Source organism: Pan troglodytes, chromosome 12 (genome assembly GCF_028858775.2).
Source record: "Pan troglodytes isolate AG18354 chromosome 12, NHGRI_mPanTro3-v2.0_pri, whole genome shotgun sequence".
NCBI classification, from domain to species: domain Eukaryota; kingdom Metazoa; phylum Chordata; class Mammalia; order Primates; family Hominidae; genus Pan; species Pan troglodytes.
Genome location: NC_072410.2, coordinates 27,129,939 through 27,145,199, shown reverse-complemented (window position 1 = coordinate 27,145,199; position 15,261 = coordinate 27,129,939). Strand labels below are relative to the sequence as shown.

General features: G+C 38.9%; 1 protein-coding gene across 22 annotated transcripts in view; it reads right to left on the bottom strand.

Moving 5' to 3' along the window:
• The window catches only part of ANKRD36C (ankyrin repeat domain 36C), a 165,451-nt gene that overhangs the window by 97,979 nt on the left and 52,211 nt on the right, over nt 1-15,261 (bottom strand). For 15 of the 22 annotated variants that reach the window (XM_054678581.2, XM_063789626.1, XM_054678585.2 and 12 more), the window contains 4 exons: nt 14,058-14,086; nt 13,900-13,972; nt 10,746-10,774; nt 10,584-10,656 (listed from right to left, as the gene is read on the bottom strand). The exons of 1 other annotated variant lie outside the window; for it this stretch is intronic. In XM_054678581.2, coding sequence (XP_054534556.2) covers nt 10,584-10,656; nt 10,746-10,774; nt 13,900-13,972; nt 14,058-14,086 — 204 coding nt within the window. The remainder of the gene's footprint in view (nt 1-10,583; nt 10,657-10,745; nt 10,775-13,899; nt 13,973-14,057; nt 14,087-15,261) is intronic. 6 more of the 22 variants (XM_063789634.1, XM_063789633.1, XM_063789636.1 and 3 more) reach the window with 2 other exon arrangements.

The following is a 15,261-nucleotide window of genomic DNA, read 5'->3' as shown; positions in this document are numbered from 1 at the left end:
AGACCCTGTGGGTTACCCTCATCCTTCTAACTTCTCCTTCTGCTTTCCATTAAGCGACTTCCCACAAGTCTCCTCATCAGAAACCTCCAAATTACCTCACTAGCTGCTTTCTTTGTTTACACCTGCCCAATTTGACATACATTCTTTTTTGTTCATAAATCTAATATCCATATTGGTGGACTTGATTCTTTGACCTCCACATTAGTTTCTTCATTATTTTCACCACCACTGTATTGTGACATCTGTACAATCCCATTCTGACACACGTGAAGATAAGGTTTTGCTTTATTAAAATGTTAAATATGTCAGACACTTGACTAACATGTACAAATTCCTTCTTCACAAAAGCAGCCCCATGGCCTCCTCTCTCCCATAGACACTCTTTCACAGCTGTTCTTCACTCACATCGGTTTGAGTATCTATCATCTCTCATTTTGTCTCTACGCTTTCACCTCATATTATGAGTTATTATCATAGGCTCAGCAGCCTATCCTACCTGTTTTCCTCTCCAGCAGACAGTACTGAGCAATAAACTAGAATTTTCCAGGATATGAACACTTTTATGTACACAACACTTTGTGGAGCTATTTTATGTTTAACTACCCATAACACCACTATGTCTATGCTTTCCAGAGAAACAAGCTCTGAAATTTTATTCAATATAACCTATTTAGAAATTTCTTTAACTACAATGACAGTCTCTCCTTGATGCACCAAAATCTTCAGAAATAACTTGTGAAGACTTGAAAACATGTCAGTAATTGACATGAAAAATGAAGCACTGACATAATTTTTTGCAGGTATAAAAAAGACAAGCTGAGATCCTTACTAGATCCAAGAAGAGCAAAGTACATTAGACAGGAAATAAATATGGAACAGAAACATTTTCATTTGTAATGAAAATTCCTCTATTTACAGTTTTCAGAAGAGAAAAAAATACACACACATACACACACACACACACACACATTCACACACAAAAACCAGAGCAATGTGGCTTTACAGGGTGTTTCTTCATCAAAGTCCTATTTGCCATTTGACATCTGGGAACACTCTATTGGGATCAACAAAGGGGTTCTAAATTGTGACCTGAGTAGATTAGAGTTTAACATTCATGAAGGGGAGCCAAGAGGACAAGTAACACTTTGACCATTGGCCATTTCCACTCCTTACTGTTAGTCTCTGAAAAGCACACACTGGATTTTCTCAGAGTCAGGACATGTCAAAAAGACATGCTTTAAGGGGGAAACAGTTGCAATCAACACAGCCACGGGAGAGATACAGCTATGCTTGCTAGGATTTCCAATACTTCTGTTTCATTTCTAATATAGTATAAATCAATAAAAGCAACCACGTAAGCATATCCATGTTGGTATGTCATCATATTTAAGTCCATATGGTATCAGCATGAAGAGAGCATAATATGCTGTAGTCATCACATGGCATATCATGAGATCATACAGTAAATCAAGAAATACCTCACTGGGTCAATGTGGATAGATCTGCAATATATATCACTGATTTTACAAAGACCAAGTTGCATTCATTAAGTGCACTGCCTGAACTTTTCTACAAGTTTTTAATACACAAAATCAAGTCCTACATGTTATCTATGAATGTGCACATATGTTGTAAGAGGTTTTTAATGTGCATTTGGGTGATTTCTTTTTTTTTTTAATTAATTCAAGCTCTTGGTTACATGTCAGCAGTAAGCTTCAGTATTATAGAAAACCCAAAACCGTAACAGCTCAGAATCACCGTCTTAAAAGGCTGTGTCTACCAAAGAGTCAGGAAAGCATGACCACTTACTTTCTTCATTTTTGAAACTCAGAGGTACCTCATGCACACTCCCAAATAAAACTGCACAAGTTCCTTAGTTTAATTATATCCCATTTGTCAATTTTGGCTTTTGTTGCCATTGCTTTTGGTGTTTTAGTCATGAAGTCTTTGCCCATGCCAATGTCCTGAATGGTATTGCCTAGATTTTCTTCTAGGGTTATTATGGTTTTAGGTCTTACTTAAACGTTTAAGTCTTTAATTTATCTTGAGTTAATTTTTGTATAAGGTGTAAGGAAGGGGTCCAGTTTCAGTTTCCTGCATAAGGCTAGCCAGTTTTCCCAACACCATTTATTAAATAGGTAATCTTTTCCCCATTGATTGCTTTTTGTCAGGTTTGTCAAAGATCATATGGTTGTAGATGTATGGTGTTACTTCTGAGGCCTCTGTTCTGTTCCATTGGTCTATATCGCTGTTTTGGTAGCTGTACCATGCTGTTTTCATTACTATAGCCTTGTAGTGTAGTTTGAAGTCAGGTAGCGTGATGCCTCCAGCTCTGTTCTTTTTGCTTACAATTGTCTCGGCTATATGGGCCCTTTTTTGTTCCATATGAAATTTCCAGTAGTTTTTTCTAATTCTGTGAAGAAAGTCAATGGTAGTCTATAGCATTGAACCTATAAATTACTTTGGGCAGTATGGCCATTTTCATGATATTGATTCTTCCTATCCATGAGCATGGAATGTTCTTCCATTTGTTTGTGTCCTCTCTTATATCCTTGAGCAGTGGTTTGTAGTTCTCCTTGAAGAGGTCTTTCTCATCCCTAGTGAGTTGTATTCATAGGTATTTTATTCTCTTTGTAGCAATTGTGAATGGGCGTTCACTCATGATTTTGCTGTTTGTCTTTTATCGGTGTATAGGAATGCTTGTGATTTTTGCACACTGATTTTGTATCCTGAGACTTTGCTGATGTTGCTTATCAGCTGAAGGAGATTTGGGACTGAGACAATTTGGTTTCCTAAAAATACAATCATGTTATCTGCAGAGACAATTTGACTTCCTTTCTTCCTATTTGAATACCCTTTATTTTTTCCTCTTGTCTGATTGCCCTGGCCAGAACTTCCAATACTATGATCAGAGTGAACAGGCAACCTACAGAACAGGAGAAAATGTTCGCAATCTCTCCATCTGACAAAAGGCTAATATCCAGAATCTAAAAGGAACTTAAACAAATTTATGAGAAAAGAACAAACAACCTCATCAAAAAGTGGGTGAAGGATATGCTCAAAAGAAGACATTTATTCAGCCAGTAAACATATGAAAAAAAGGCTCATGATCACTGATCATTAGAGAAATGCAAATCAAAACCACAATGAGATACCATCTCATGCCAGTTAGAATGGTGATCATTAAAAACTCAGGAAACAACAGATGCTGGAGAGGATGTGGAGAAATAGGAACGCTTTTATATTGTTGGTGGGAGTGTCAATTATTTCAACCACTGTGGAAGACAGTGTGGTGATTCCTCAAGGATGTAGAACCAGAAATACCATTTGACCCAGCAATCCCATTACTGAATACATACCCCAAAGATTAAAAATCATTCTACTATAAAGACACATGACCATGTATGTCTATTGCAGCACTATTCACAATAGCAAAGACTTGGAACCAACTCGAATGCCCATCAGTGATAGACTGGATAAAGAAAATGTGGCAGGGCCGAATAGGAAGAGCTCCAGTCTACAGCTCCCAGCGTGAGCGACGCAGAAGACGGGTGATTTCTGCATTTCCATCTGAGGTACCGGGTTCATCTCACTGGGGAGTGCCAGACAGTGGGCGCAGGCCAGTGGGTGCGCGCACCGTGCGTGAGCCGAAGCACGGCGAGGCATTGCCTCACCTGGGAAGCGCAAGGGGTCAAGGAGTTCCCTTTCCGAGTCAAAGAAAGGGGTGACGGACGCACCTGGAAAATCGGGTCACTCCCACCAGAATATTGCGCTTTTCAGACCGGCTTAAAAAACGGCGCACCACGAGACTATATCCCACACCTGGCTCGGAGGGTCCTACGCCCACGGAATCTCGCTGATTGCTAGCACAGCAGTCTGAGATCAAACTGCAAGGCGGCAGCGAGGCTGGGGGAGGGGCGCCCGCCATTGCCCAGGCTTGCTTAGGTAAACAAAGCAGCCGGGAAGCTCGAACTGGGTGGAGCCCACCACAGCTCAAGGAGGCCTGCCTGCGTCTGTAGGCTCCACCTCTAGGGGCAGGGCACAGACAAACAAAAAGACAGCAGTAACCTCTGCAGACTTAAATGTCCCTGTCTGACAGCTTTGAAGAGAGCAGTGGTTCTCCCAGCACGCAGCTGGAGATCTGAGAACGGGCAGACTGCCTCCTCAAGTGGGTCCCTGACCCCTGACCCCCTAGCAGCCTAACTGGGAGGCACCCCCCAGCAGGGGCACACTGACACCTCACACGGCAGGGTATTCCAACAGACCTGCAGCTGAGGGTCCTGTCTGTTAGAAGGAAAACTAACAAACAAAAAGGACATCCACACCGAAAACCCATCTGTACATCACCATCATCAAAGACCAAAAGTAGATAAAACCACAAAGATGGGGAAAAAACAGAACAGAAAAACTGGAAACTCTAAAACGCAGAGCGCCTCTCCTCCAAAGGAACGCAGTTCCTCACCAGCAACGGAACAAAGCTGGATGGAGAATGATTTTGACGAGCTGAGAGAAGAAGGCTTCAGACGATCAAATTACTCTGAGCTACGGGAGGATATTCAAACCAAAGGCAAAGAAGTTGAAAACTTTGAAAAAAATTTAGACGAATGTATAACTAGAATAACCAATACAGAGAAGTGCTTAAAGGAGCTGATGGAGCTGAAAACGAAGGCTCGAGAACTACGTGAAGAATGCAGAAGCCTCAGGAGCCGATGCGATCAACTGGAAGAAAGGGTATCAGCTATGGAAGATGAAATGAATGAAATGAAGCGAGAAGGGAAGTTTAGAGAAAAAAGAATAAAAAGAAATGAGCAAAGCCTCCAAGAAATATGGGACTATGTGAAAAGACCAAATCTACGTCTGATTGGTGTACCTGAAAGTGATGCGGAGAATGGAACCAAGTTGGAAAACACTCTGCATGATATTATCCAGGAGAACTTCCCCAATCTAGCAAGGCAGGCCAATGTTCAGATTCAGGAAATACAGAGAACGCCACAAAGATACTCCTCGAGAAGAGCAACTCCAATACACATAATTGTCGGATTCACCAAAGTTGAAATGAAGGAAAAAATGTTAAGGGCAGCCAGAGAGAAAGGTCGGGTTACCCTCAAAGGGAAGCCCATCAGACTAACAGCGGATCTCTCGGCAGAAACCCTACAAGCCAGAAGAGAGTGGGGGCCAATATTCAACATTCTTAAAGAAAAGAATTTTCAACCCAGAATTTCATATCCTGCCAAACTAAGCTTCATAAGTGAAGGAGAAATAAAATACTTTACAGACAAGCAAATGCTGACCGATTTTGTCACCACCAGGCCTGCCCTAAAAGAGCTCCTGAAGGAAGCGCTAAACATGGAAAGGAACAACTGATACCAGCCGCTGCAAAATCATGCCAAAATGTAAAGACCATCGAGACTAGGAAGAAACTGCATCAACTAACGAGCAAAATCACCAGCTAACATCATAATGACAGGATCAAATTCACACATAACAATATTAACTTTAAATGTAAATGGACTAAATTCTCCAATTAAAAGACACAGACTGGCAAGTTGGATAAAGAGTCAAGACCCATCAGTGTGCTGTATTCAGGAAACCCATCTCACGTGCAGAGACACACATAGGCTCAAAATAAAAGGATGGAGGAAGATCTACCAAGCAAATGGAAAACAAAAAAAGGCAGGGGTTGCAATCCTAGTCTCTGATAAAACAGACTTTAAACCAACAAAGATCAAAAGAGACAAAGAAGGCCATTATATAATGGTAAAGGGATCAATTCAACAAGAGGAGCTAACTATCCTAAATATATATGCACCCAATACAGGAGCACCCAGATTCATAAAGCAAGTCCTGAGTGACCTACAAAGAGACTTAGACTCCCACACATTAATAATGGGAGACTTTAACACCCCACTGTCAACATTAGACAGATCAACGAGACAGAAAGTCAACAAGGATACCCAGGAATTGAACTCAGCTCTGCACCAAGCAGACCTAATAGACATCTACAGAACTCTCCACCCCAAATCAACAGAATATACATTTTTTTCAGCACCACACCACACCTATTCCAAAATTGACCACATACTTGGAAGTAAAGCTCTCCTCAGCAAATGTAAAAGAACAGAAATTATAACAAACTATCTCTCAGACCACAGTGCAATCAAACTAGAACTCAGGATTAAGAATCTCACTCAAAGCCGCTCAACTACATGGAAACTGAACAACCTGCTCCTGAATGACTACTGGGTACATAACAAAATGAAGGCAGAAATAAAGATGCTCTTTGAAACCAACGAGAACAAAGACACAACATACCAGAATCTCTGGGACGCATTCAAAGCAGTGTGTAGAGGGAAATTTATAGCACTAAATGCCCACAAGAGAAAGCAGGAAAGATCCAAAATTGACACCCTAACATCACAATTAAAAGAACTAGAAAAGCAAGAGCAAACACATTCAAAAGCTAGCAGAAGGCAAGAAATAACTAAAATCCGAGCAGAACTGAAGGAAATAGAGACACAAAAAACCCTTCAAAAAATTAATGAATCCAGGAGCTGGTTTTTTGAAAGGATCAACAAAATTGATAGACCACTAGCAAGACTAATAAAGAAAAAAAGAGAGAAGAATCAAATAGACACAATAAAAAATGATAAAGGGGATATCACCACCAATCCCACAGAAATACAAACTACCATCAGAGAATACTACAAACACCTCTACGCAAATAAATTAGAAAATCTAGAAGAAATGGATACATTCCTCGACACATACACTCTCCCAAGACTAAACCAGGAAGAAGTTGAATCTCTGAATAGACCAATAACAGGAGCTGAAATTGTGGCAATAATCAATAGTTTACCAACCAAAAAGAGTCCAGGACCAGATGGATTCACAGCCGAATTCTACCAGAGGTACAAGGAGGAACTGGTACCATTCCTTCTGAAACTATTCCAATCAATAGAAAAAGAGGGAATCCTCCCTAACTCATTTTATGAGGCCAGCATCATTCTGATACCAAAGCCGGGCAGAGACACAACCAAAAAAGAGAATTTTAGACCAATATCCTTGATGAACATTGATGCAAAAATCCTCAATAAAATACTGGCAAACCGAATCCAGCAGCACATCAAAAAGCTTATCCACCATGATCAAGTGGGCTTCATCCCTGGGATGCAAGGCTGGTTCAATATACACAAATCAATAAATGTAATCCAGCATATAAACAGAGCCAAAGACAAAAACCACATGATTATCTCAATAGATGCAGAAAAAGCCTTTGACAAAATTCAACAACCCTTCATGCTAAAAACTCTCAATAAATTAGGTATTGATGGGACGTATCTCAAAATAATAAGAGCTATCTATGACAAACCCACAGCCAATATCATACTGAATGGGCAAAAACTGGAAGCATTCCCTTTGAAAACTGGCACAAGACAGGGATGCCCTCTCTCACCACTCCTATTCAACATAGTGTTGCAAGTTCTGGCCAGGGCAATCAGGCAGGAGAAGGAAATAAAGGGTATTCAATTAGGAAAAGAGGAAGTCAAATTGTCCCTGTTTGCAGATGACATGATTGTTTATCTAGAAAACCCCATCGTCTCAGCCCAAAATCTCCTTAAGCTGATAAGCAACTTCAGCAAAGTCTCAGGATACAAAATCAATGTACAAAAATCACAAGCATTCCTATACACCAACAACAGACAAACAGAGAGCCAAATCATGAGTGAACTCCCATTCACAATTGCTTCAAAGAGAATAAAATACCTAGGAATCCAACTTACAAGGGATGTGAAGGACCTCTTCAAGGAGAACTACAAACCACTGCTCAAGGAAATAAAAGAGGATACAAACAAATGGAAGAACATTCCATGCTCATGGGTAGGAAGAATCAATATCGTGAAAATGGCCATACTGTCCAAGGTAATTTACAGATTCAATGCCATCCCCATCAAGCTACCAATGACTTTCTTCACAGAATTGGAAAAAACTACTTTAAAGTTCATATGGAACCAAAAAAGAGCCCGCATCGCCAAGTCAATCCTAAGCCAAAAGAACAAAGCTGGAGGCATCACACTACCTGACTTCAAACTATACTACAAGGCTACAGTAACCAAAACAGCATGGTACTGGTACCAAAACAGAGATATAGATCAATGGAACAGAACAGAGCCCTCAGAAATAACGCCACTTACCTACAACTATCTGATCTTTGACAAACCTGAGAAAAAGAAGCAATGGGGAAAGGATTCCCTATTTAATAAATGGTGCTGGGAAAACTGGCTAGCCATATGTAGAAAGCTGAAACTGGATCCCTTCCTTACACCTTATACAAAAATCAATTCAAGATGGATTAAAGATTTAAACGTTAGACCTAAAACCATAAAAACCCTAGAAGAAAACCTACGCATTGCCATTCAGGACATAGGCATGGGCAAGGACTTCATGTCCAAAACACCAAAAGGAATGGCAACAAAAGCCAAAATTGACAAATGGGATCTAATTAAACTAAAGAGCTTCTGCACAGCAAAAGAAACTACCATCAGAGTGAACAGGCAACCTACAAAATGGGAGAAAATTTTCGCAACCTACTCATCTGACAAAGGGCTAATATCCAGAATCTACAATGAACTCAAACAAATTTACAAGAAAAAAACAAACAACCCCATCAAAAAGTGGGCAAAGAATATGAACAGACACTTCTCAAAAGAAGACGTTTATGCAGCCAAAAAACACATGAAAAAATGCTCATCATCACTGGCCATCAGAGAAATGCAAATCAAAACCACTATGAGATATCATCTCACACCAGTTAGAATGGCAATCATTCAAAAGTCAGGAAACAACAGGTGCTGGAGAGGATGTGGAGAAATAGGAACACTTTTACACTGTTGGTGGGACTGTAAACTAGTTCAACCATTGTGGAAGTCAGTGTGGCGATTCCTCAGGGATCTAGAACTAGAAATACCATTTGACCCAGCCATCCCATTACTGGGTATATACCCAAATGACTATAAATCATGCTGCTATAAAGACACATGCACACGTATGTTTATTGCGGCATTATTCACAATAGCAAAGACTTGGAACCAACCCAAATGTCCAACAATGATAGACTGGATTAAGAAAATGTGGCACATATACACCATGGAATACTATGCAGCCATAAAAAATGATGAGTTCATGTCCTTTGTAGGGACATGGATGAAACTGGAAACCATCATTCTCAGTAAACTATCGCAAGAACAAAAAACCAAACACCGCATATTCTCACTCATAGGTAGGAATTGAACAATGAGATCACATGGACACAGGAAGGGGAATATCACACTCTGGGGACTGTGGTGGGGAGGGGGGAGGAGGGAGGGATAGCATTGGGAGATATACCTAATGCTAGATGACGAGTTAGTGGGTGCAGCGCACCAGCATGGCACATGTATACATATGTAACTAACTGCACAATGTGCACATGTACCCTAAAACTTAAAGTATAATAAAAAAAAAAGAAAGAAAATGTGGCATATACACATCATGGAATACTATGCAGCCATAAAAAAGGATGAGTTCATGTCCTTTGCAAAGACATGGATGAAGCCTGAAACCATTATTCTCAGCAAACTAACACAGGAAAAGAAAACCAAACACCACATTTTCTCACTCATAAGTGGGAGTTGAACAATAAGAACACATGGACACAGGGAGGGGAACATCACACACCACACACCGGGGCCTGTCAGGGAGATGGGGTCCTAGGGGAGGGACAGTATTAGTAGAAATACCCAATGTAGCTGATGGGTTGATGGGTACAGTAAACCACCATGGCACATGTATGCCTATGTAAAAAACCTGCATGTTCTTCACATGTATCCCCGAACTTAAGGTATAATACAAAGCAAACAAACCAACATTAATTCAGGTTGTTGGTTACCTGTAGGCAATGAATTGTAGTAGTATCAAAGACTCTAAGGCTAAAACAGCTCAGAATCATTGCTTTAAAACCCTGTATCTACCAAAGAGTCACCAAAAAATGATTAATGACTTTACTCATTTTCCAGAATCAGAGGTATCACACACACCCAAACTCACAAACAAAAGTGCACACACACATACACATGCAGAAATTCAAGCTGGTAATCACAGCATGTGATTGGGTGAAGACTCGAAGGTTCTCAGCGTGACAACAACGACATAAAGAAGATGAAGTTCTAACACAATTGTAATGTCAGCTGGTATAGCTTTTCTCTAGGTAAAGGACAGTATTGCAACCAGAAATTGAAGCACTGAAAAATATTTATAGTTTCAAAATTCATCTCCTTGAACCCCTAACATGCATACAAATTCCACACTGGGATCTTTATCACAAACTAAAAGGAAAAGCATCTGAGCTAGAGCTCACATTTTTAAAATTTCTTTTCCTTGTTCTTCTAAATATCATTTTATAAGCATAGACACTAACAGCATCAGCATCATTTAGATCAAATCCTTCTATCTTATTGGGGTAAAAGAAGTAAGAATCAGAAGGCTATGAACATTTCCAGTATATTCATGTCATTCTTTCCAGATGAAATTTGTATTGGCAAATTTACCTTTTCCTGGAGGTGGTGAATCCTTCCTTCTCATGGCTGCTTTTGAACTGGGATCTGCCTCTTTCAGAGTAAGCTGAATGGGTTTTACAACATAATGATTAATATATCATGTATATATCACAAAGCATTTTGTTAATTAAAAATGAAAATATATTTGTTTACCGTGGATAAAGGAGGTCGCTCAGAAGATTCTACAAAGCAAAAGGGACACATAATTAAGTTTTCATAAAACATGTAGTCCAGATTTCAAGAGAGAGATTAGGTTTCACATGACTACAACTAACACAGGAAAGTACTTCTACCAATGTGATCCTCTTAACTGAAACCAAAAAATGTGATGTCAAAAGAAAGGACCAAATAGGACCCCAGAAGGATAAATGTCAAAGCCCATGGTAGAACGCTATGGTGTACCCTGAAGAAAATCACCCAAGAACCATTTATACTATAATACTACAATAGTTCTCCTGTTCTTCATTTTGTCCTCTAACTTAAAAACTATCAATTTCATTAAAATCTATCATTCACTTCTGCTTGCAGGATGTATTCTCAGTTCATTAGTTCAGATATCTACATACAGAAGCATAGTTAACAAAAATACTCATGTTGTCCACAATCATGCACGCTTCTGGTGTTTTTCCATTTCCTGGATTCTCAACTTTAGCCCTCCTGCCATCTCTTCATTCACTTATGCAAAAAACATATATATTACACTCCAAATACCTAATGTGTAATTAGATTCCCATAAAACAAATCTAACCAAAATATTTGAAACATCAGAGGCTTTTTTCATGTTAATCACCTTTTATATATCAAAATATTTGCCATGATTATCGACAGTTACATTTTAACAAACCCACACATTGTGCACATGTACCCTAAAACTTAAAGTATAATAATAATAAAATAAATAAATAAATAATACTCAAGAAATATATTTCTTGATTGTTTTGCTTCCACAGTCAGTTTGACATGCAGTGCATCACATTTTGCTAACATGAAGCACCTGTCCTATTGTTGCTGTGTGACCCCTACAGAGAGAAGAATTGAGTCCCTGTGGTTTACTCTCATTCTTCCACCTCTGCTTCCATTAATCTCTGAAGCAACAATAATCCAATATTCTGTTCGAGTGCGAATATACCAGGTCCACATAAAGTCAGTGTTCTCAGGTTTCCTCATCAGAAACCCCCAAACACCTAGCCAGCTGCTATCTTTATTTACACCATCCCACCCCACTTGTACTCTTTTTTGTTGATAAATCTAATCTCACTATCTGGTCTTCATTCTTTGCCTTCCACATTTTGTTCTTCATTATTCTCACCACCTCTGTGATCAAACCAGTAAAATCTCATTTTTATAAATATGAAGATATGGTTTTCCTTTATTAGAATATAAAAGTTACAGAAAATGGACTAACTTGTACAAATTCCTTCTTCACAACAGCAGCCCCATGTCCTCCTCTCTCCCATAGACACAGTTTCATAGTTTCTATTCACTCACATCAGTTTCATCGAGTATCAACTCTCATTTTATCTTTAAGGCTTTATTTTACACTGAGGGTTATTATCAAAGACTCAGCAAACTATGTTACATATTTTCTTCCACACAAGAGATTACTGAGCAGTAAATAAGAATTTCTTTGGATATAAACACTTTTATGTACACAAACTTTTTGTGAAGCTAATTTATGGTTAAATACACATTACACCATTATGTGTTATGTGTTCCAGATAAACAGACTGTAAAATTTTATTAAACATGTTTAATTTTAAAACTTCTGCAATTACAATGACATAGTCTCTGCTCAATGCAGCAACATCTTCAGAAATCACTTGTGAAGACTTGGGAAAATGTCAGTCATTTACGTGAAAAATGAGAGCATTAAGTGACAACACTGCTTGCTGGTATAAACAAGACAAGTCTAGATCCTTACCAGATTCAAAGAGATCAGAGTGCCATGGACAAAAACAAATATATAAAACAGAAAGATTTTCATTTCTACCAAAAATTCGTGTATTTAAAGTTTTCAGAAAAGCACAAAATACAGGAAAACACAGCGGTGAGGCATTATAGAGCATTTCTTCATCTGGAGACTATCATTTGACATCTGGAAACCCTTTATAGGGCCCAACAAAGGGGTTCTAAACTGTGATTTGATCATTCCTGGAGTTCAACATCTATGTAAGGAAGCCAAGGTACCAAATGATACTTTGGCCATTTCTTCTTTCCAATGTCATTCTCTGAAAAGCATACACTGGAGTTTTTCAGCTATGGCAGTGTATACAGCTATTCTCCGGGTATCTGAAATACTTCTATTTAATTTCTTTATAGTACAAATCAATAAAGGCAACCACATAAGCAAATCTATGTTGGTATGTCATCATATTTATGTTCATTTTGTATCAGCATGAAGAGACTTTAATTAATTGTGGTGCAGTCATAAAACAAATCAAATATGTGGTGCAGTCATAAAACAAAACAAAGATGACCAAACTGTGTCAACCTGGACAGATCTGAAATATATTCCACTGATTACAAAAGCCGAGTTGCAGCTATTATGTACATTGTGTGAAATCGTATAGAAGACTTGATACTTGGAAACAGATTCCACATATTACCTATGAAAGTGCTATCTTGTAAAGTATTTTTAATGTGCATTGCAGTGACTTAAAAGTAAAAAACATTAATTCAGGCTGTTGGTTACCTGTAGACAATAAGTAGTAGTAGAAGAAAATATTTTAAGGTCAAAACAGCTCAGAATCATTGTTTTAAAACACTGTATCTACCAAAGAGTTACAAAAGAATGATTAATCATTTTATTCATTTTTAATCAGAGATACACACACACATACACATGCAGAAACTCAATCCGGTAATCAGAAGATGTGATTAAGATTCTCAATGTAACAACACTGACATAAAGTCGTTGAAGTTCTAAAACAATTGTAATGTCAGCAAGTATAGCTTTTCTCTAGATGAAGAAGAGAGAAGAGTATTGCAATCAATTTTGAAGCACTGAAAATATTTAGTGTCAAAATACACCTCCTCAAATCCCTAACATGCAAAGGAATTCAAAACTGGGATCTTTAGATGATGACAACTTTAAAGGAAAAGCATTTGGGCTAGAGCTCACAGTGTAAAATGTCCGCCTTATGCCTTAAAAATCATTTTATAAACAAAGATATTAACAAGAACATCAGCATATTTACATCAAATCCTTCCATCTCATTTGGATAAAAAGTGGGAATCAAAAAACTACGAGCATTTTCAATATTTTCATCTACATTTTCTAGAATGAAATTTGTAGCAGCAAATTTACCTTCACTGGAAGTTAGTGAATCCGTACTTCCTAAGAATCTAGTTGAAATGTGATCTCTGTCTTTCACCGTATGCTGAATGGGTTTGACAACATAATGATTAACATATCATGTATATATCACAGAGCATTTTGTTAATAATTAAAGAAAATATGTTTACCGTGAATAAAGGCGGTTGCTCAGGAGACACTACAAAGCAAAAGGAACACATAATTGACTACAGGTAAATATGACACAGCCTACCATCAATCATGCAGTGTTTGTATCCAGCTGAAATCTTCGTGCTTGCCCTTGAAATTGTTACCCATTAGGCTTTGGGTTGTTTTGCTCTTGTTTTGGTTAGCACACAAACATGACAGGAATATACACATGAAAAATCACAATATAGATTCTATAAAACATGCAGTCCAGATTGCAAGGGTGAGATTAGGTTTCACATGACTACAAGTAACATGGAAAAGTATTTCTACCAATGTGAATCTGCTGGATGAAGCCAAAAAAGATGACGTCAAATGAGAGAACCAAAGCGGACCCCAGAAGAATAAATGTTAGAAACTATGAAGTTGCAAAGAGAGTGCATGAAAATGTATCATTCGCGGCCGGGCGCGGTGGCTCACGCCTGTAATCCCAGCACTTTGGGAGGCCGAGGCGGGCAGATCACGAAGTCAGGAGATCGAGACCGTCCTGGCTAACACGGTGAAACCCCGTCTCTACTAAAAATGCATAAAATTAGCCGGACGTGGTGGCAGGAGCCTGTAGTCCCAGCTACTCAGGAGGCTGAGGCAGGAGAATGGCGTGAACCCGGGAGGCGGAGTTCGCAGTGAGCCGAGATCCCGCCACTGCACTCAAGCCTGGGTGACAGAGCGAGACTCCGTCTCAAAAAGAAAAGAAAAGAAAAGAAAATGTATCATTCGCTTCTGCTGGCAGGAAGTGCTGTCAATCATTAGTTTAGATATCTACTTGGAGAAAAATCTTTTCTAAAAATACTCATGTCATCCACAGTCATGAAGACTTCTGATATTTTCAACTTCTGGATTCTCAACTTTAGTTCTCTTGCCATCTTTTCATTCACTTATGCAAAAAAAAAAAGTATGCATTACACATCAAATAACTAATGAGTACTCAGATTTTCATTTACAAAATGTAACCAAAAATCTCTGAATCACCATTGACTTTTTTTTCATAACAATCAACTTTCTTTTTTTTATTTTTGACAGAGTCTTGCTCTGTTGCCTAGGCTGGAGTGCAGTGGCACAATCTCGGCTCACAGCAACCTCCGCCGCCCGGGTTCAAGTGATTCTCCTGCCTCAGGCTCCGTAGTAGCTGGGACTACAGGCACATGCCACCACGCCTGGCTAACTTTT